The sequence below is a fragment of the Cariama cristata genome, unplaced genomic scaffold, assembly GCF_000690535.1.
Source record: "Cariama cristata isolate BGI_N322 unplaced genomic scaffold, ASM69053v1 scaffold6032, whole genome shotgun sequence".
NCBI lineage: Eukaryota > Metazoa > Chordata > Aves > Cariamiformes > Cariamidae > Cariama > Cariama cristata.
In genome coordinates, this window is record NW_009601993.1 from 42,497 (window position 1) to 66,055 (window position 23,559).

At 39.1% G+C, this 23,559-nt stretch overlaps 1 protein-coding gene across 1 annotated transcript in view; it reads left to right on the forward strand.

Moving 5' to 3' along the window:
- The window catches only part of LOC104169669 (voltage-dependent L-type calcium channel subunit alpha-1C-like), a gene marked incomplete at both ends in the record, with an annotated part of 56,571 nt that extends 40,013 nt beyond the window's left edge, over positions 1-16,558 (forward strand). Inside the window, 2 exons of the mRNA XM_009694534.1 lie at positions 9,408-9,511; positions 16,386-16,558. Coding sequence (XP_009692836.1) covers positions 9,408-9,511; positions 16,386-16,558 — 277 coding nt within the window. The remainder of the gene's footprint in view (positions 1-9,407; positions 9,512-16,385) is intronic.
- Positions 16,559-23,559: the final 7,001 nt, after the last annotated feature.

The window sequence follows — 23,559 nt, forward strand, 5'->3', positions numbered from 1 at the left end:
CCCACTCTCAGACAGAGACCTTATATTTCCCGTAACAGCTAAGTCTGTTAAAGAACAGCTGACTGCAAAAAACAATGTGCACTGAAACCAAAACCAGCTGAAATGTGTATACAGAACTTTACTAAGGAATGAAGTAATGTTGTGGACTCCAGTGGTTATATGCTGGGGGGTAAAAAACAGTGGAAGGATTCTGTGTCAGCATACAGTATCAGTAAACCAGAGCTACGTGGTTGTAAGTTGGGTTGGTTTATATGTATCTCAGACTTTATACAGTCTTTCCCAGCTGAGAAGGTGTGCATAGCCTTGAAAAGGTGGGGTCAGTATTTAATGAATGATGAAAGTATGACTCAGTGTTATAAAGAAATAAGCTTGGCAAATTCTAATGGTAGCAATGCACTTCCTGCATAGTGCATGCAACAAAAAAAAAAAAAAATAATACTGTTTGCTTCACATCTTTTATGTGTTCTTCATTGAAGGGAGTTGATATAACAAAGAAACGGTGTTGCACTGTGATTGTATAATTTCAGAGAAGCTCAAACAGCTAATTTACATGTTTTCACTTTGCCATCAAGCAGCTGACTTGGTTATAAGGCGGTGCTTCTAGGTCTCTGCTCTAGCCTTGTTCTTGCACAGGTTGCATCAGACTGGTAGGGCTCTTCTGCAGGACTCCTGCCTTTACACAGTCTCCCCAAGAAGTTCAAGCCAGTCAAGGTGTATCTTTTACATGTGTGTGTGCTCTTATGGCTCTGAGATTGAGCCAAGCACTGCTTTCACTTATCTTCTCTATAGTCCTGTGGGAAGCTTGGTCAGTTCTGGAGACCTCACCCTCTTGTCAGGGAGATCAGGTACCCTGATACCAAGGGTGAAGAAATAACCTCTGCAGATCCATCTTCTCAGATCTGTCTGCCCCCTTCCCCTTCTCTCTTCTGGACTCACTTTCCATTGCTGCAGTTTCTTTGATTCTTTCTCAAGGGTTCACTTGCAAATTAATCTCTTCCCTTGATGTTTCTCTTGTCCTCATCGAGGCAATCCTTTCTCAGTTAATGGCTCCACTTAGTTCCTGCAGAGAGTTCTGTACAAATTGCCAATATTTCTAGCTTAGAGTGGAATTTTAATTTGCTCTTTCCATCACTGCAGAGCATATAGAACAATTGGGGAACAAAGGTACACATAGGAATCTTATTATTCTTCCCACTGCCTACGCATGATGAATCTTGCCTACATTGTTTACTTTTATCCTACAGTAACTGTATAGCAGAAAAATCTGTCTGGAGCATTCTTTGCCCTGGTTCATGATCCCTGTGCACTTGTCTTCATCCAGCTCTGTCTTGCCTTTCTCCTGAAGACACTCGGAGAAAAGGTTATAGAAGTCGACATGTACATATAGAATGCACATATGGAATTTGTGAAATTCCATAATTGAGGTAACACAGTAAGAAAAGCCTTAAAAACAAGTGCTTGGAGAGAGCAACTGAGCTTAAAATTTGCCTTCTCGTTCAGTACTTCAAAATAAAAGAAATACTATTGTCAAAACAAATGATTTTTAACAGGAGCAACCGATCAAGTCCTACTCCTTCCTTAGGGTGTCATCAGTTCAGACTGAAGCTGGGTTGAACTCTCCAGTCTCTCCTTTGCATCCATCTGATAGTGTCAGCTACAAAACGCGGAGTATTTCAGAACAGTCATAAGGAGTAACTGTGGCTTGGAATCCCTTTTAGACTATTAGGATGTTGGTGCTCTAGAAAGAAATTCTACCCAGAATAAGAGCAAAGACATCTCGATCCCTTTGCTTATATTTTAAGCCATTCAGAATCAGTTTTCTTCTGTTGTTCCTGAGTCCATAAAAGTAAGCCTAGTTTATTTTATTTGCAATGTTTTTGCTTATTATAAGGTTTGGAGTCGTTGTTCCTGAGTCCATAAAAGTAAGTCTAGTTTATTTTATTTGTAATGTTTTTGCTTATTATAAGGTTTGGAGTTTTATATTTTTTTTACCCCCATCTCTGTCCTTTTGCCTTGAGTCGGCTCTGAGACCTTAAATTCCCACTCCTTATCACCTGTGTTAAAGACTCAGGAAGGCTGAAAGTATTTAAGGTTAACAAGATAAATGATAATACTTCTCATGATGCACTAGAATGTCTAGACTGAAATGCCTAAATCTTTTTGCCATTTTTTAGTCACTATGTACACTAAACTTCTAATTTTTCCCAGGAGATTTCAGAAAATGAGCTCCTTATCATATATTTCTCCCAATCCTGTGCCCCATCCCATTCAAGCAAAGCACTTATGCATATCAGTTCATTTCTGCTGGTAACAATAATATTGACCATTGACTTTAATAGAATTATTCATATGCCTTAAATTATGTACATACATGAGAACTGGATTAAAAATCAACCAAGCAAAGACAACTAATTAGATTTTTAATATTGAAGGATCTGCAAGGTGGAATCTTCATCCTTAGGATAATAATGCACGAAGTTTAAATCCAGCTTTAAGGATATATGATGGGTAATAGGAAATATGATCCCTTTCTTGCTCCTTCTGTGAATGTTGAAGTCAAATGGATACATACTGTGTATAGACTTACTTCAGGTGTATGTGGAGACTAGCCAGGAATTTCTCAAGTTAAAATGTGCTTTTTTCATGTCTTTATTGATAAGGCATGCAGCAGCCTCACACCATTCATGTTCCAAATAAATCAGCAGATTTAGGATGTGTAGGGTTTCAGTGTTAAAGAAGCAATCCTATAGTTTGCCCCACAAGTTGGAAAAAGTCCTTATGGAGCCTAATATGCATAGAAAGTCAAGTTTAGTACGGTGTCCCTTTTTACTGTACCTTTAGTTCTGTGTCGCCTCATTGAAATCTTTCTAGGGCTTCTTTTAAGCATTTGTAGCTTTGTGAAAAAGTTAGAAATTGTGAGTAACAATGAGTAATTAACAGCAGTGGGGCTTACAATAAGTTTCAAAATGCATAAGTAATATATTTACCACAAATATTACATGAAAAAAACATCATAACATAAGCAGTGTCCTGTTTAGAGAACTGCAGGATTTGTTACCAGAGCTAATCAACAAAACTAAATTTTTTCATATTTAGGGGTTGGTTTATTTGTGTCATGGTCCAATTACCTACCTACAAGTTCTTTAAGTGCATGACCACTAAAGAGACAGATGTCAGATGTCTTAGATCTCTAAGGAGAAGTTGAGAGAAAGGAAGGAGTCAAACCTTCACATCACAAGTCCTCTGCCTGCTCTGACTACTAGCAAGAGCTTTCAAGGCAAAGATCACCAGCACTGCAGAGCCAAAGTGTTCTTAAGCCCAAATCAGCTCTGCAGTTGAGAAGTTAACCAGAAGAGAATGTTTCATTGAACAAATAATTTATTTTTGTTTGCAGAGCAACCTCAAAAATCATGTTATTGCTAGTTACAGTTGTTAGTTGGAAGTTCTTAGGAGCTGCCAGCAATATCCTTTCTCTCATTTGAGATGAATATTTTGTTCCTCAGCTATTTCTGGTGAGGTAATATATCTATCATGAGGAAAGGGAGAAAAACAGATTTTTCAAAGTTTTGCTTCTTCACTGTACAAATTTACCTGGACGCTTTCTGGGAAATTCACCCCATCTTAGTTACTTCTGAATGGTTACGTGGGGTTTATAAGACCATTTTTGGTCCCTGAGTGTATGAATGCAAAGCATTTTAGTCATTCTGTGTAGTTTCAGAAATAAAGCAAAGCTTTAACTATAGTGAAAGCGGCACGAAGATGTAATGGAAGCCAAAGAAATAACAGAAGAGCAGGAGTACTCTCCTTTCTAGGCCACGTAACCCTTGCCTGAGATGTAGATTTACTGACTGTCTATAATGCAGATTTTTTTTTTCTTTAATATTGTCAACACAGCCATAGCTGTGAAGAGTGAAGTTCCATCATCTGTTCATTTTAATTATTTTTGTACCTGAGTTCCGACTAAAAAATCGGGGGAAAAATACTTTTCCCTCACAGTGCAAAACAGTGTGTCAGCCTATTAAAAAAATGTTTCTAGTGTTGTTTAAGCAGAGTTTAAAGTTGTAGTTCCATGAGCATGTGTGTGAATGAAATGCATCCACCCAAATATTCATGGGAAGAGAAGGAAAGAGGGAGAGGAAAAGGAAAATTTATGTTTTAATCCAAACGTCTTTACCTTGTAATTGATCAATGATAAAATATCTAAATCTCACATTAGTATATCCATGGCCCTTTATGTGTCACCTGAGCCATACCTGCCAGTAGGCTACAATTTGGTCTTTGATCTAAGCTGATGACTTCTATGCATCCTTAAAGTTAAGAAGGTGCTTAAGTACTTTTCCTGAAAAACATGGTTTTCAAAAGGAAGACTTCAAGCAGGAAGATATATTCAGCAACAATTAAGTGCTACATCTTCTTTCTGCTGTCTCCTGCTCCCAATATTCTCCAAATTTATATCTTTACAAGACCTGGTTTCAACTATAGGTCTTGCTACTGGCTATAACCATTACACTTGGCTAGAACATTTGCTGAGGCAGTGAATTCCACAGATAGGCTGCATAAAATAGCATTTCTACACAAAATTTCCAAATTTACTGCCCTTTAATTTTACTGGTTAATGTTACTCTGTGAAAAGTTATACACTTTGTTATAGAATACTTGAAGCACTTATATTTTAAAAAGGCTATCATAACATTCTATAGTCATTAGAAATTAATTAGCAATTTATTCGAGTAGAAGACTAGCCCTGGTATCCTAGCTAACTTACTTTCCATTAAGCTGCAGATCTCCAGTATTGTTCACTGAACAAGACAGACTTCATTTTTTTTCTTCAGCTTGATGCTTTCCAGTGACGGCTGCCCTTCTATGATGGATTTAACTTTTCCTGTAACTTTCAGTTATTTTTGAAAGATGTTTAGCACAAAGTGTCAGGGTGTGGATGTGTGAATTGTAAAGCCAGCAGAATTTAGTGGATTGTGTCTACCCCTCTCATTAAGCGACTGAAAGACCTCCACTATGTGCTTGGTGATACTCAACCACTATGTTAATAGATAATATACCTCTAACATTATCTTTGAACTATGATGACTGTGTAATGAATGAGATACTTGCAAAATGTGCCAGACTATTATCCCTGGGGAAAAAAAAAAAATCTCTAAAGTAAAGCATGCATACCTCCTGTGGCTTTACCAATATGTCTTCACCTATGTCTTCTGAAGAACTAGAAGACATAGGCACAATAGTCTATTTGTAGAGATAGATAGACTTTTATTCCTTGGCCCCTACTGAAACTGCTGGTTGTAATTGTGATCAGCAAACTACGAACTGAAAATCCTGGTGTTATGTCTAAGAGATTGTCCTGATTTGGCCTTAAACGGTGACAGAGATTATCTGTATCATTGAGAGAAAAGCCTTCAACCAGACGTTGAAATGCTGTAGTCATTATAGCAATTAAGTATGCTTGGCAAAGGAAGAGCTCTTTCCCCAGTACACAAGGCCTATCAGACCACAAATACACTGAAATACCCTCTTTTCGTCATGACAGAGTGGTTTCTTTGACAGTACCCAGTAAGGCAAGGTAGTATCCCACTTTGCAGACGGGAAAGTTGAAACACAGTGAGCCAAAATGATGTCCCCACGGTGCCAGAGAAGGTATGTAACAAATCATTAGAAGGAATAAAAGATCCTTATCTCTGAGGATAAGGTGATGATGCATTAATGTTCAGAAATGTACCAACTTTCTCACTGTTGAGAGTAGTGAGATGCGAATGTTGAGATGTGAGCTGTGAAAGGTCAGGCAGTTTGACTCAGAAAGCGGAATTATTCCTGTAAATTAAAATCTGCAGATTCCTACCAATGCTGTGCTTCCAGCTGACCTAACAACATACATGCTTAAGTTGACATCAAGTTGCAATCGCCTTGACTACTGTAGCTGGAATATTATAATTCAGACCTACACTGGTTAATGGTCTTTGTTCAGGACTGTAAATTTAGAAGATGATACACCTTTTCTGTTGAGATTCATACAGTTAATATAAACACTTGGGGAGAAGTAGTGCACTCAGTGACCAGAGATCTGAGCTGTATGTCAGGAATTGTACTGTCCGTCCTAGAGGGGTAACCTATCACTGAACCATTTTCTGTTTGCTGTAGACAACGGTACAAAATACATTTTGCAGACCTCATTTTCTGCACTCAGTAGTGCACTAATGGTAACGCTCCTTCTGATCTTGTCATGACCCTCTGCAGCTTCTCCACCTCAATAGCATAATTAGGAAAAATCAGCTCTAACACCTAAGTTGCACTTGCAGTGAAAGCCTCCAGCTGCAGTCAACAGGACATGTGTGTGCATACACACGTGATTAATAGCTACATTTGCAGAAAGATGACAAGTTTCCAGGAAGCAGTTTCACTCGAACACAGGTGCAAGGTTTTTAATGGTAACTGCATGGGAGCATTGTTGAATTGACAACAGTCCATCTTGGACTTCTAGGATGCTTCCATTTTGGAGGAAGTATTTCCAGATATTTGGAAGGATACAATCTTAGCCAAGAATTAATGTTTCTTAGATGTTGATACATTGCTGTAACTGTTTTGATTAAGTCTATTTCTTTTTTTTCCCCCAACTTCTGCCAAGCAGCCTGTATCTCTGCATTTCTCCTGCAGATGTTTTTCAAGAACAAGCAGTAAGCTCACAGTGTACTGTCTCCTTATCAAAGAAGTTTTTTAACATAATTTACCAAATACCTAATGTTATATCAACACATAACATAAATTCTTGTCCCCTGTGGCTTAGTGCCACAATGTATGGAATAATCTTGCTTTCTACTAAAGAAAATGAGATGGGAGAGCACTAAATATAGGGAGTCCAGCAACAAAGAGAGACTCATCTGTCTGTCAAATACTGATGGTTTCTCTACATTTGAGAAGCTATCACTGTCTCTCCCTTTCATATTTTCTGTTACATATATGACTGGGCAATAAAAAGGAGATGAAAAGCTGACCTCCTAAATGTTCCGTCTGAGAAGTCCCAAATGCTTTGGTGTACCAGAATGCGGGTCTATTTTTCAGGACTAATTTGTGCTGATGCTAGCTGGTACAATCATTATGCAATTTTGCAGGCATTGGGAATAGCCAGAGTACACTATAGTCTAGTTATATACTTTATCAGGCCACGATGGAAACTTCTTGCTGTCTGGAAATTTCTTCATGCCAGGGTACCACAAAAGAAACCCTGACACGCACCTGAATTCTGTACCCGGAACCCTGGCGTTTGCTGTTTAGGATTCACTTGTGCTACAGCTTTGAGAAGTTCTACTTTTCCAGCTGACAAAAAAAATTGTCAATAGATAAATACCATACAGCTGAGGCTTTTTTATCACCATCTATCATAATTAGAGGGAAGTCAAGTCATCATTGTGTCTGCGTTGGTAAATTCTTATGACAGTTTTTCAAAGTCATCCATACTCATTGTTTGTGTCAATTGCTTTATATAGATAGTGGTGTTCTTTATAGAAGAGAGAGGATGTTAAGTCTAATTTCTTTACTTAATTCCAGGTTGGGCAGTTACATTTTGCCTGCCTGATTTCTCCACTGTGATATGCTTCCATCTTTATATACCATGATGTTTCATTCTCTTTAAAACACTCATGTTTTTCACACAAGAGGTGTCTATTGTTGGTCATATGGGATGAAATGTGGCTTGCAAATCATAAAGAACAATTAGTATTATTTATAAACTAACTGAACAATTCTACAAAAGTATTAAAGGGGAAACTGGTTAATGTGTTTATGGCATGTTAGGTGTTCAGGTACTCTCTTCTGACCACCAAATGTGTTAATCCTGTGAGAAAGGAGCTGATGAACTGTTTTCACCAAGACAGATTTGTACCTCATTTTTTAATGAGCCTCCTTCAGTTCAGTTGCAGTTGAAGGAGCCCTGAGATAGAGTTCTGGATTGGCCCATTGACTGTGGACTATTGCCAGACAAGGACTTTAGTGACTGTGCTTTGAAAGAAAAAAGGATAATGGACTTCCATCCACAAAGAACTGATTATATTAGATGTTACTCTCCTGCCTTGTCTTACTGAAGGTCTGAAATTCCTTTCGTAAGTTGTTATGAATCTTGAGTCAGATCGCCTCCCCTGAAGAGTGTCTCAGTGCCCATGTATGGAAGAATATTTCTGTTGTGATCACAATAAATTCTTAGGTTGCAAAGGAGAGAGCATTTTCCTGGAAAGAGAGGACAACATATGATAAAATTTTCAAAAGCACAGAAAACAAAGGAACCTAGGCTGCTTTATGCCTCTAGGTACTTTAAAGTCTGCAATTTACATTAATAAATCATTTTAGTACTCCTGAAAATGTTAACCACCATCTGTTTCTTTAATGATGCTATGTCTGGTTCAGGAGATAAGTGTTTATGAAAAGTAAAGAAGAAGGGACTCTAATATTTTTGATACCGTCATGAAAGTGAGATTCTATTAAGGTATCCAACAGCTTTCCAAAATTTTGAATTTTGAAGGAGATTTGAAGATAAAATAGTGCTTGTGTACTAGATGCTTTTAGGATACATACAATATCTTAGTGTGCGTTAGAGTTGCTCTACACGTAATACAGATTCTGGTGCTAAAACAATAGTCTGTCTGCTTCGTTTGCAGATGCTTGTAGCAGTGTGAAAGCCAGACCTATGCTCATGTCATTCAGTTTACAGTCTCAAATTCTCTGAGTATTCAGTTGTGTAGGAATCACATTTTGAAGGGAAGATTCAGTCTTCAAGGAGAGAAAGGAAGTCTGTGAGAAAGCTTTAGAAAACACTTGACCAGGTCAGAATATGGTGGCCCTTGAAAGGAGCTTCCTTAAAATCACACAGCTACTATGCTAGCTGTGGTAAACTGTGAAGGTCACCAGCACATTGCCAGGGAAAGATCAGTATTTGCACACAGTCACCACACGCTTCTCTCTGAGGTACGTGTGCCTGTGCTACACATGGGAAGTAAATGTGATCTGAAACGCACTGCAGCAATGCTTAGCAAAAACTAGCAATGTTTTCACTGGCAGCAGAGACATACATATGTGCAGTGGTTAGAAGTTTAGAAATCATAAGATGGACCCTTGTGGTGCTGTAAGTAACCTCCAGAAAGTGACAGTCCCCAACTTTGAGCATCCAAAGAAGTACTAGTATGGCACACAGTTGTATCTCAGCCTATATTAATGCCTGCCTGTAAGGAAACAGCTAAAGAAAAAAAGCAATCAAAGGAGTGGTCACATCAGAAAGAACGTACAGAAACGCTTGCTGTGATTATGTGTAAACCAACCACAGGCTCTGTTTACAAACCTTTCCATCTGTTCCTTTGCCTAATCATTTCTGCTTTCCCTCTCTGTCTTCTAACTTTCCTTCGTCTTTCCAGATGCAGGACGCTATGGGCTATGAGTTACCATGGGTGTATTTTGTCAGTCTGGTCATCTTTGGATCCTTTTTCGTTCTAAATCTGGTTCTTGGTGTGTTGAGCGGGTAAGCTGACAGTTTTGGTGTCCTTTTTCCGATGCTACAGGGCAAGACTCCATAATAAGGGTTCTTCCCTGTCACCAGGATTCTTTCAGAGGGATTAAAAATCTTAATCCAAGGAAGCTTCCCATCAACTGTCAAATATTTTGACAAAATGTTCAAACATTGCAAATAACAATACAGGTAACAAAGGAGGTTTTATTCTCTGACAAAGAAATTCAACCTCAGGGCATTCAAAATCACTAATGTCAACCTGTCATAAATTTCCAGAAAACTGGCTATTGACAAATCTTACTGCTGGTGACTTGGGATCTCTTTGGCTGGAGCCTTGCAGTGCTCAGAATCTGAGCTTGTCTCACTAATTATCATTCCACTCTTCCAGGTCAATGATGCCATAGGAAGGGACTGGCCCTGGATCTATTTTGTTACACTAATCATCATAGGGTCATTTTTTGTACTTAACTTGGTTCTCGGTGTACTTAGCGGGTAAGCAGTACCAGGAAAATATTTTATTATTGTTTATTTTTTAAAATTTGTATTTCTATTCCTACTTTCTGGTTACCAAAACAATGGGCAGTGGTGGGTTGATGTCAGGAACCTTAATAGAAGACCTAGGCTATTGCTGTGCCAATAGCGAAATATGGCATTCCTAATGGCATGGAAGGAGTCTTTTGACTAAATCAAAGGAATACAAGACAGTTCTTTGCCTATAACATGTTCCTCTACCTAAAATCTCTACCTATACTCTGAGGGAAGAGGACAATGCTATGCTCCCCCTGTGGGCAAAGCATAGCATTCACCATAGGAGGGGTTTATAGTAAAATTTTTTGAAGAGTCTGCAGGACTGAAAGAGGAATGAGAGTACGAGACAAATCCCTTCACATTTGTGGGATGAGATTCCAATTCCTGCCAAATTATGTCTTCTCACATAAGAAATTTTCATATTACTATATCTCTAAAGCACAGTCTAATGGGAGACTATTTCCCTGAAAAGTGTCTTGGGCACTTTTCTTCTTCAGTAAGCACATCTTCTCTATTTGCGGATTACAAGCCTAGCATGATGCAGGGAGAAAAGATCATTTCCCTCTGACCTTTTCTATGGATGAACAGAGAAGCAGGAGAACTCCTTCTAGTGTTTAAGTATTCCTAAGACATCTAGACATTTAGCTGTATTTCAGTTCTGCAGTATAAGCTGCACTGCAAAGCATCATTTTAGTAGCTTTGATTAAAAACAATTGATATTGTCCCTAGTAGTTAAAAACTTTACTACCCCTGGGGAGCCACATAATTAGAGGAATCAAGCCAGTGAACATTCCTCACAAGATTTTTTAAAAAAAGATCTCCTAGAATTAGGCTTCTAATTCCATATTTGGGCATGACTGGGTGCCTACTGCCATTCTATGTACATGGATAAACATGGTATGAGGACTTTTATGCATCCTCTTTTTCTTTCTTTCTAGTACCCTGCCTCCTTTAATGAGCTCTAAATGAATTTGCTCAGAGCCTGTGCCTGTTGCCTGAGTGGGCAGCCCTAAAATCCCTTGTCTTTTGATCATAAGAGAGGGAAAGTCATCTCTGAGCAGGAGAGAGGACTTAATGTCTTACAGAAAATATGTCCTCAGTACTTGGGTCAATCACATAGGAAGGGCAATGGTAGGACCAGAGAAGAAGATCCATCATTGGCCATCCTGCAAAGAGACAGGTAACAGCAAATCTACAGGAGGTATTACTACTATCTTCATTACTCCATTGAAAGAGACATGCCGCTAAGACAGCTGCTGCAAAAAGAAGGATTTCCAAGCAGTAATGGGAGTGGGAAAAAATCCCCAGTAATGAAGTGTCAGGCAATAGTCTGTGTTTGGATATCTGGAGAGTGATACTCTAGGTACAATTTTAAAACGTAAACTCCTCGTTTCTCCAGGTGGATACTCTGATCAGCAGGTAAGGATGTCAGCAGTAGTAGAGGATGATGACCAACTGACAGAGGGAAAATGATCTGTTTTATCAGAGGTGCTCTCAAGGACCATATAGGACAGTGGCTAAAGATTATATAGCATCTGATTGGATAAACAGTGCCTGTAAGCCCATCCCTGAGGAGTGCATACTGTTGAAGCACTGCTGATTCAACTCCAACACTTGGATTAGTGTCCATGCAAAATTAAAAGTTGAATTTCCTCTCTTTTGTTTTTTCAACTCAATAAAGTGTTTTGGAGCTTAGATCTTCCACCTCCTGACATACTGCAGCTAGACCACCACAGTTAGTGGTAAGAGATGGAAAGAGTCTGTAGAGAGAACTGAAATCAAAGATGACATTAACCTTGTTTAAGCTGTGAGTCACTCTTTCTGGCTGTGTTCACAGTGTTATGACAGCTACACTGTTTCTGCAAAATTTTTCCCAACTGGAGAAAAGTAAGAAGAAACTTAAGAATTTGCATCCATGAAAAAAACACAAATTATGAGAGAAATGTCCCACATTTTCTTTGGGCTAAATAAGCAGTTCTTAAACAATTAACTTTCTAAAGCAGTTCTAAATTCTGCTGAGTTGTAAAGTGTCTTCACTTTACAGATTCAGCTTTTTTTTACAAACTTGCTATTACTATTACTCTGATCTATGTAGATGATCCACCTGTCTGTTCTATGTAGATACAAAGCAGCATTCCTGGGCATCTTTGTATATCCGTTCTGGACATCTCTGATTACTTCTCATTCATCTGTTTCAGGAATTTCACCAAGCATGTTGTGTAGGTAGACTTCGTCAATGGCAGAATAGCTTAGTTTTTTTAATCACTTCTGAATATGTAAGCGTAATTAATTGTACTCACAAAGACACCTTGATTGCACCTGCAAAATCAAATGCTGAGTTCTGCTCTGCCTGAAGAACTCATTTGTAATTTGTTTTTCCTCAGGTATGTCATCCATTCATGTTCTTTCTGATGAATTTACTAGTCACATGCTAAGCTAAATAGTATGACAGAGTATTCATGTGTAGGGCTATAATCGTCTTCCTGTCTTGACTGAGCACAATATAAAATTCATGCATTCCAAAGGAAATATCCAGACAGCAGATCACACAGTAGACCTCCTCAAGCCCAGCCAAAAGGATTCCAAGTCATTGCTGTGAGCAGTGAAACCCCTCTTAGAGGTCTCTTGAGATCAGAGATGTTCACATCTGTGTTTTCTGTTTCAGTTCATTAGTGAGGAAAAAAAAATGGCAGTCTGGGTTCAACTTTCAAGCCTGCATGCCTAAGCATATAGATTCACATTTCTTTTGTAATTTGCCTAGCAGTGATCCAAATCTCAGAACACAGGCCAAACAAGCAGTTGCCTAGGGCAAAATGGAGGGCAGAAGAACAACTGTCTCTTCTGCTTTGAGAGGATCCTGGAAAACCCAGTTGGCTGCTTTTGATACTCCTACTGCCAAAGAAGAGGTCAGAGTGAATGGGAGGCTGACTATGGTTGCAGCTCCTCCTGGAGTAGTCTTTGTGACCTTTCAGGACTTTTTCCTAGTCTTCCATCTGCTCTTCCAACACTTCCTGTTCCTTGGTGTGCTTCTCAGGGCAGATGAGGTTTGGAGCCTCGTGCTGCACTTTTAGTAGTAAGCAAGAGTTTCGAACTGCTAGAATTCTGCTGGTTTGCTCACTTTCTATCAATCGTGTAAATGGAAGAAACCATACTGAGATCAGATATAGATTAAAATTGCCTATATCTCACCACCAGGATAGGCAAGAGAATTTTTCTTCTGTAAAATTACACGATACAGAGCTGGGTGTTTATATTTATGCTCTTGACCCACTCTAACCTCACACAGAGAAAACATGTCTCCAAAATACTCTGCTTTTTGGTATTCCCATTGGCAGATGTATCCTATAATTTTCTGGGACAAGTAAAGGAAAGTGAAGCAAACTGAATTCTGGTAAAAACAACCAGATTCACCAACTCAAACTTATGTTCTCTTGTTCACTGAAAAGAGACGGATTGCTTGGTAGTTCTGTGAGCCTTTGTTGACCTTATCCTGACATGATAGTGCAATCTTTTCTGAGAAGACCACCTCCAGACTCAAGATGGCACTTCCATCAGAAAGTTTATTTGATCCTTGGCCTCCCTGCTGAAGCTGCAATGACCATTTACTGCCAATTGCAATGGTGGCAGAGGTAACGTGAACACCTTCCTGCAACAGGAACTGGACTGAGGTCACCAACTCATTTCACATGGGATGGTAAATGACCGTTGATAGTAATTCTTGATCATGAACTACATTTGCCAGAGTACAGTCTGGCATTCTACATGGGAGTTGGTTTGAATTGCATTAACAATTTCCTGAGCCACCTGTTCTCAGTAGTTTAATGTTAGTAGAGCATAGAATTAAGATAATTTAAATAAGTTGTCATCTTTGGAGAGTCATCTGAGATATGGAGTATCATACATTTTACAAAAGAAAGAAACATGCAATTGCAGATTGTTTAGACTAGGTAATCACAGTATTTTCAGTTGTCCCATTAAAAAGCTAGGTAACAAGTTCACTCCTATGCAGAGGGTCAGTGTAAAGACATCATGCTAAAAATCTCATGTTGGTTTAGTCAGCTTTCCTCCCAGCCCAAGTCCCGTTTGAGAAAGACAGTAAGTGGGGACTGAAAAGACTCAAGTAGGCATGCCCCTTACATGCATCTAACATAAATGATCCACTTCAGTGCATCATAGGAACTTCACTTTCTGTAAGCTGGGCTGTTTCATGAAATTTTCCAGTTTGGTTTCTAAAACAACCCCTTGCAAGTTATATCCATGCAAATATAAATAGTTCTCACTTGGAGCTGAGGGCTCAGTCCCTTTCAAAATTGAACCCATTTGTTCTAGATTCTGAAATACCAGTTTAGGAGCCAACAGTTGAAATATTGGGATTTGATTTGTTGAACAGACTTAATAATACATAGTTTCATTTAGTGATTTTTTTTTCGGAGAGTTAATTCATTATGTTGGATAAGGCACTATGTCAGACCCAGAGAAAAGATGTTATTGAAGCAAATATAACTGCTATTGATTGAATCGTTCTAAAATTCTTTGTACAGTTTTCATTATTACTGTTGGGGGGTTGTTTGTTTGTTTGTTTTACATTTTAAATTAAAAAATATCACTCCCAGCATGAGAAAATTTGATTTTTCATTCTTGCCATACTTGCAATAGCTGTTTCTGCCTTGTGGCTAAGTTTGGTCCCAGTGTTGACTGTGATCTACCTTCAGATCCGAGAAACTGATGATTCTCTTCCTCATTTCCACCTTCATTATCACAGTCCCATGGGATGGGCTGAACCCTCAGCAATGTGACAGGGGTGAAGATCACACATGCATACTTTGTCACACACTTTGGCTTGAAAGAAGGCATCATCCTACTTTCATTCTGCTGCAGTGCTGGTTTCATGCACAGCTCATAATATTGAAAGACTGATCCAAAGTCTGTGAAGTCAATGGAAATTTTTCAGTGGGTTTTGAACCAGACAGGAGGGAAGTACTTCACCATCACTGTTAGAAACTCACTTCCATCTCAGTTGCTTGAGGTCACTTCGCATGGCACTCATTAACAATTTGGGTAGGATTTTCGTAATCCTAATATTATCCCACCAAAGTTAGTGGTAGGTTTCCTATTTTTGCAGGAGCAAACCTAAGACAAATATTAGGTGGGGTTTTTTTTAAAATCCACTCATTGCTGACAGTCATCAGCAAGGGTAATGGATAATGCATTGGAGAGAATGACTGCCTCTCATTTCTGGAAACAGTGGGCCATATTATCTGCTGTGTGTGCCTTATGTAGTGATCTACTTCAGCAGATAAAAGACTTACTGCTTAAGTACTCTTGGTCCAGCACTTTTCACAATCTTTAAGCTTACTTTTTAAAATACAAGCATTAAAAACTGGTTTAGAATGACAGGAGAGTCTCTAAACAGAGGTAGGTCAGCATTTCGAGAAAAAAAAATAATGTAGTGTAGCTTTCTCTGAAAGAGAGGAAGAAACAACACCACAGCCAAAAAGAAGGTAAAGCAAGCACCTAGGTTCATAAATAAGCAACACAGAATTCTTGTTCCTATGCCCTGTGTTTTAAGCCTATATTCCCAATAGTGGTGTTTTGTTAAACTATCAAATGTCTACCCTAGTTCACTTTCTAGTAGAATCTATTAGTTTTGTCTACCCACAATTTATCATGTTTGTCTACCAAACTTGAGATTTGGAAAAACATGTTTCATGTCAGATAACAGCCTTGAATACTGGAAGTCTGCAGTAAAACATTGAGGTCTGAATTTTTAAATATATTGTCCAGTACTGTGGGTGAAATTGCCCATAATTAAATGTGTACAGAATTGTGAGTACCGTTAATTACACTTACAATTAGCCCAACTTAGTTGTGATTACACATGTAATCTTAAAGACAGATTGAAACCTGGCTAAAAATTAGAGCCACCATCTCACTCTCCAGATGTCAGATTATTGTCAAACAGTTCATCATTGAATTAAATTAACCATTATTCATATAGATATTTATGGATAAATGTTGGAGAATATCAAGTGGTAAAGAATATTAGAAAGTGTATGGTATTGTACATAAATGTTACATATGTGTTTTATTTGAATTATCAATCAAATGTTGAGAATTAAAGGATTAAAAAAAGGTATTAATCTTTTCCTAATCAGTGGTAAAAATGTGGACACTCCAGATGTTTTACATGTGTATCTAGCAAGGATATTCCATTTATGTGTCTGTCTTGAAAGAATAGAGAAAGATGGGTATGCTACACAGGATGTGGAGACTTTTTAGTGGAAATCAATCTAACCCACTGTTTTTCAATCTCTTCCTTCCCTTCACCCATGTCCTGTCCCTCCCTCCCTCTTGCTAGGGAGTTTTCCAAAGAAAGAGAGAAAGCTAAGGCTCGAGGTGATTTCCAGAAGTTACGGGAAAAACAACAGCTAGAGGAGGATTTGAAGGGATACTTAGACTGGATAACTCAAGCAGAAGACATTGACCCAGAAAATGAAGATGAAGGCATGGATGAGGAGAAGCCTCGAAACAGTAAGCGATTTTCTTCTGTTTCTCCCTCTGTTCTTTTAACAAGAGAGCCTGTGCCCACCTGCTTTAGTGCTGAGAAGGCTTATGAGGAAGAACAAGTTCTTTCTGAGACTCTCACTGTGCTTGTACATTATTCTAGTTTAATGCCTGTAGGAAACTGTGGAAGGGAGAAATACGCGTGCAATAATTGGTATTGTTCTGAAGATCCTCAGTTTCTTGTCTGTGATACTGACGTAAGATCCTGATATTAAACAGAAAAAAGATCAATACTTGCTGTGGAAGTTCACTATTGAGATAAGTTTTAAAATATACACCTGTCTCCTATTCATTTATTTAATTGCAATTCAGTGTTGCAGGCTGCTTACACATGGTTAATTACTTTGAAAGCAAAGGTTTCTAGGCAAAGCAGTGCTACAGTATGGGAGAAGGGCCAAATCAACCCTGTTGTACATTAAGTGGGCCATCTGTAACTCCATTGAAATTGGTGGAATTGTGTTTGCTTTTACCAGGCTGGAATTAAGCTCTCAGACATTTCTTGTAAGGGAATTATCTCTTATGCTTCTGTTCCGGAGATGAGATGATATTTGTGCAAAGTGAGAATTCCCCAACTGTCTCTTCTTATTAGAAATCCTGAAGAAGGAAGGGCTTGAAGAAAGCAGCAATTCCCTACTTTCATTAGCTTTCTTGAATCTTCTCCTTCCACCTCCTCTTTTACCAATACAAGCTGTGTAGCACCCAGCAGTTATCATTGCAGGTTGTGCACTTGGGAAATGTCAGACTTGGAACCTTTAGACAGTTACACAGCTCATGGACACTGGCTCTACTCTTAGATTTCATTACAGAAATGTGTATTTTCCTAGCTTGATTTTGGAAGAGAAGACATGAAACATTTCCCTAGAGATCACCCTTCCTACCAACCAAGCAAAATCCATGCAATGATCCAATCAGAAACATATGTTCTAGTAATAGGAAGATTGGACATGGCAAAGTTGTGTCTCCAGAGTAAAGCAAGATTTCTATCAGATCCTTATGACCTTTTGGGGAGTAAACACTACTGCCTGTTGCTGCCAGAACATTTAAGTTCTTTTAGAAAAAAAAAAAAGTGAGGTCATTAATATTGGGTTGTATTCATGAAACTTAGGTATCTGGACTTGAAGGAGTCATCAGAGTGACTTGCTCAGACTTTCCCCAAATCAGGTTATTTTGATTTTTATGCTGATTTCTTCATAGGGTGTAAGCTTACTTTCACAATTTAATCTCAGTAATCACTCAGAAATGAATTTATTATTCATGTCCAAAATTTACTGCTCTGTGGCATGTAATAAATGGAAGGTGGTATCTGGTGATCCAAATTAATTTATTTGTAGACAGAATTCCCTATTAAAAACAAACAAACAAACAAACAAACAAACAAACAACAAACCACTACTACCATGGGATCTGGTTGGTATATTTATATGACATCTGAGTAGGGAGGCCAAGGACTGGGTTGCACACAACTCCACTGAAGTCACCAGGAGACTTTCCCTTGACTTCAGTGGGAACTGGATCATGTCTGTCACATTTCCTTAGAGACATACCTATTAAAGAAAAGTGCAGCCATAGTGGTAAGGTAGCATGATGAGAACTTGCCTTGGTTACTAGCAGATCTGAAGTTTTTCCTTTTTAATTAACACAAAAAATGATGCTGCTTTGGTAAAGGAGTTGTGGAATATGTCAGATGTAGATTCATTGCATGTGCTGTGGCGTGGGGTCAATCCACATTTGAGCTAACAAGCTCCTTTTATGGGTGGTGATGTTAAGAACTGTAAGATAACATATCTTCAGCTTGCTTTCAGTTCTTCCTGTTCAGTTTAATAAGGTGAGTTTTGTAAGACATGGTTTATAAAATTAGTTCTCTTACATCTGACAAGTTGTCTAGAGTTTCTCACATTCACTGTTAATGACAGAATTACATACTATTAAAAAACTAACTTGTTACCTATTTCTTTTCCAAACTGTTAATGAATACAGTGCCTTCAATGCCATTGGTTCCAATTGTCAGGTCTAAGGGTAGTGGTTGCTGAGTAGTCTCTAGTACACAGCACATTCTCTGTGACGTTGTGGCTTTGGGTCACGTTATCCTTTTTTCTTACGTGACAGACCAGGCTAGGGAACAGATGTCTGTAGTGCCTAGTGTTGAACAGTAGAATTACGCCTCTGTTGAAAGGAATTGCTCAGGATGTGAAGGAAGTTTGTGGACAGATTTTGGCCATGTACTGGGGACAATGGTCATGCTAACCAAAGTCTCTGCACAAAAGAATAGCAGAGACCAAGCAAACAGGTCACTCCATGAAGTTTATTTGCCTATTCTTCTGACATACGTGCCCCATCTAGAGCAGGCTGTTGACAGCAGTATTCTTCTTAGCACCTGTGGCCTGCATCTATGAATGCCAAATTAATTATTCTTCTAGCTTTGGTGTACTATCCAGTGCTGTACCTTGGTTTCCCCACCACAGGCCTCTCTGACTATGGAAGTGAAGGGTCTCTTTGCTGCCATCCTCTCATGAGGAAGCAAACAGCCTCTGGGTACAGATGGTAAAGAGCACCTACCCCACCCCGAAGCCAGTAAAAACACTTGGATGCATGCCCCCACCCAGGAGAGTTGTGGAGCTTATGCTCTGGCCTTTTGTGTTTCATAAATCACATTCATTTTTCTTTTCCAGTAGGCTGTTGTATTTACTTTTGCACAATTGCAGGTACCATATTTTTTAAGCTCTATTGTATTTCTTGATGTTTCTAAATTTCAATCTTTATTCACATGACAAGTGAGAATGTATTTTCAAAGCCAAATAGCTTGCAGACATCCTCTACTAAGATGTCATACCCACTTCATTGGTTGACATGCTGATCTGTCATGTATGTCATGTGGGAAGAAACTCCTGGTATACTTACTGTACCTACCTATGTGATTCCATGTCTTGCTTATCCTACTGCCTACAAACATATCTTCTGCAGAACCATCTCAACCCCCTCAGGTGCTGGAGACTAGTTTACTAACCAGCTCTGACGAGTCCTGTCCGCTCTTCTGAAGCTGAGTCACATTGCAGCTGTGCTGCTCTTGGGGCTTGATAGATCTGCTAGAAAATGGGTGGAATGAACACTGTGTAACAAAATCAAACCAAGTAGAGACCCTTTCCTTAATGGCTTCAGCTTAAGATAATACCACAGAAAAGGTACCATGAGTAAGTGACACGGTGTTTTGTTTGGGTGGTTTGGGGTTGGTTTTTTTTGCTGTCATATCTACTGTGTTGAATGTTTTGGCATTCATGCTAATCACTAGTAGGGTTAAACTGAGGGAGAAAGATGGTATTATTTCTCTTCCAAAAACCATCTACGAAATAAGCTCCAACTATAAGGGACAGATGGCACAGTTGTAAATTCACTGAGGAATCCCTTTGGCTTGAATGCCCCCAAGACATTTGAATCTCACCTACTAGCAGTGCTGAGCTTGCATCACCGAGGCTCCAGTATTTTCTCTGTCTTCCTGTGTTTAGCTCTTGCTGGAAGAGCAGTTACCTCATATGCAGCTTCAGTGTGCTTTTCTCTCAAGTGCTCTTCAAAGCTCACTGCTTTCTGTCTCTAGTACAATGTCCTGAGCTCCAGAATAGTGTTACTGCCCATTTCCAGCACACTTTGTTCAGTGATTAATTAATAATGTTGTCTTTTAAGGTATCAGCCCTGAGCCTTTCAGATAACAATTCACAGAAGTGGACAGGGCAGTTCAGACCTTCTTAAGCTGTTGTTTTAGCTCAATAAACTTTAGGGCTTGCCTTTGCATCAGTTGTATTGTACTGATGCTCAGGGGATGTGGGCTTCCGCCTGAACTCTGACGGTGACTCACACCACTACTTTAAGGAAGTCACATCAGGTTTTCCTTCCTCAGTTTCCCCATGGAGGTTGTTTGGAGGTTTGGGGTTTTTTTTTACAAAGAATATCAGAACAATTCAGAAGTTTAATTAAAATATACTTATTAAACTAGAGTCTCAGCTGATGTAAACTCTGAGATTCAGCAGTTTACACCATCTGGGCTTTGACCCAGGTAGTCTACCTAAACTGAATCATCCCAGACACAAAGAACATATGTTTCCAGTCTCTTCTCTGTCCTTGGCTGCAGAGGCAGGTTTTGTTGCCTTCTTACTTTGTAGAGAGGGCTGCCTGCCTGTCAGCATGGGAACTGCCTCCTGTAAAACAAAGAACACAAGGTGGAAGGGAAGAGAAATTCACTTGCATCACCATTTGGTTTGACTGTCTGTGCTAGTCCTTAGGGCATCATCAGTCATATTTTATATATGCAACTGCTTTCCTGAAGCTGTCAAACCCTGCCCTAAGTCTCACTGGGTGTTTACAGCCCTTAATTAAATGGTCAACGAGTCCAAGGACTACAACAGCAAGGATCTTAGTGGAGGAAAGGGTAAGAAAGGAAGATAAAAGCAGTCAGATTTGGACAATCTGTGCAACCTTTAGCTGATGCTCTCCATAGTAGAGGTCTTCACATTCTTCTGAGGCAGTTTGTTGCCAGTCATCTCTCACATGCATTGAGAGGCATTCACAGAGCAGGCTGAACTAGTTCTCTGTGGTTTGGGAAGTACATGTTTAAGGTAGTTTTTCCTTCTTGTTTGCAAACATGATTTTGCCATTACGGCAGATGTGAGGTGGGAAATGTGAAAAGACTTCTGGGGGCTGTTTGTGTTGATGGTTTTCTTCTATGCTCTTCCCTGACGGGCCTTCCGCATGGGAAGAAAACATTAATTTGACAGAGGAGAGAAACACATGTCGTGGCACAAAACAACTACTAAATTTCAAAATTACATGATAGCAAAGACAACCATCCCTCCTGTTGCCACAGTAACTGGGAATTTGCCCTTTTTTTTTGCTTCCTGAGAGTGGTCTGGAATGCAGCTGTGTTGCTGTGGGCAGATGCAGGAAACCTCAATCCAACCCAGATTCTCCTCCTTTTGAAATTAATTGGCAAAAATCCCATTGACTGCACTGGGGTCAGGAAAAAGCTATGAATGGGCAGGAAGAAGTAATTTGATGTTTCTGACTGCTCAGATTTTGCCCTCCCTCTGTTTCCTTCTATTTCAGTTCTGTTTGGTACTAGCCATCTGCAATGTGAGTATAGCCACATTAATGTCAACAGGGTCCCTAAGAGTAAGAGAGCCCACTGCTTAGCCTGGGATCTGATAACAAAGACGTTCTGTGGTTCAAGACAACTCATTCTTCTAGTTAAGTCATATCCAAGGTAGTACTGTAAATTTAAGAGCTGATTTGCAAGTAGCTTACTCTACAAAAATTTAATCATACTCCAGGGCTCTATTGTAGTGGGACTGATGGCTGTAGATAATCAGGTTTTCATGTAACATAGCAGAAGAAACAGTACAAATCGATGTGTTGCCTATCAAAAGCATATAGCAATACTTCAGATAGTACATTAAATAATGAAAGGTGTGGGAAGGGTGTTGATTGTACATGCAGATTTATGTCTCAGTTAAAGTGGGAATAGAAAGTGCCCAATTGAAGACAAAAACTACAGAAATATAAGCAGGTTCTAAAATATATAAAACACTAATCTGTTTAAGAAGTCTTGAATCTTCACCTTCAGAGCAATTATTGAAGTGCCTTAGTGACCTTTGAAATGTTTGTTAACATCTGAGTTCGCTACCTCTAAGGAATCAACTGCAACCTAACTCTTTGGTGGACCACAGATTTTTTTCCTTATTCCTACAACCGGTGTTGTGAACAGCGCTAGTCATGACTAGGCAGTAGACTGCATTTAATCACAGGCTTATGAGAGTCTTCCCTAGAAGAAAATGATTTTGAGACAGGGAGGAAGTTTTCAGCTGCAAAAGTAAAACTTTTAGAAGAAATTGGGACCTCTTGAACCATTAGAACTTTCAGAAAATCTGTGTCTTTCACGGAAATGCTTTGTGCTTCTGAACATTGGACCAGAAAAGAGAACAGGAAAGCTGGTGGTTCAAACAAGAGAAGAATTTGAGAACTCTACAAATAGAAGCCTCAGTAATTCCAACCCAGACAGGGTTTTATTCCCAAGAGTTCCAATAGTAGTTTGACTCTATTACATAACAGTGATAAAAGCATGACCACCTTTCTCTAAAAGTTCAGGGTCTTTAGGATTTACCTATGCAATTTTGGTTGACTTGACTTCCTTTTGCAAAGTCAACTTATATACCACAAGGACACTCCACTGATTTCAGTGAGTCTATGTACCAAATACTTTCTGTTGACTTTAATGAATGCTGTCACTAAATCCTGATGCAACCCTTTGGGAAGGTTAGCAGTTTGGAGCTGTTGGCTAGTGAGACTTTTGTGTACAGATCTGATCAGAATACCAAGATAAAACAGTACCAACTTGTTCAATTTTTACATTTAGCAATTTCATGTGTCAACTTGCTCTGTGACCTCCAAATCACGTGCTTAGAGTACTAACAAGGAAGTAGCTTATTACCTTCAACCTGAAATAATAGTGTGGTTCTGTGGGATAACCGCTAAGGTAGAAAGTATATAACAGGATGTTCAAAGACTTGGTTACAGGCTAAAATTTCAGGGTGACCTAAAAAGTGCTTGGTCCATTTTCTATGATGAAATTTAATGAGGAAGGGCACAGCTAGGGAATTAACATGTAAGATACAGAGGGGAAAATGAGAGAGTATGTTTACAAGATGTCTATTTGACCATCACTGCCTTAAAACTCATGTCGTCTTACTCTATGAGCAAAAAGATGGTGTACTGAGTTAATTTTTGTCTCCTGTTTAACAGAATACACTTGAAACATACTCAAACTTGTCTGTTGACAGTAAGTCATCATAGAATCATAAAACCATAGAACGGTTTGGTTGGAAGGGAACTTAAAAACCATCTAATTCCAACTGCCCTGCCATGGGCAGGGACACCTTCCACTAGACCAGGTTGCTCAAAGCCCTGGCCTTGAACAATTCCAGGGC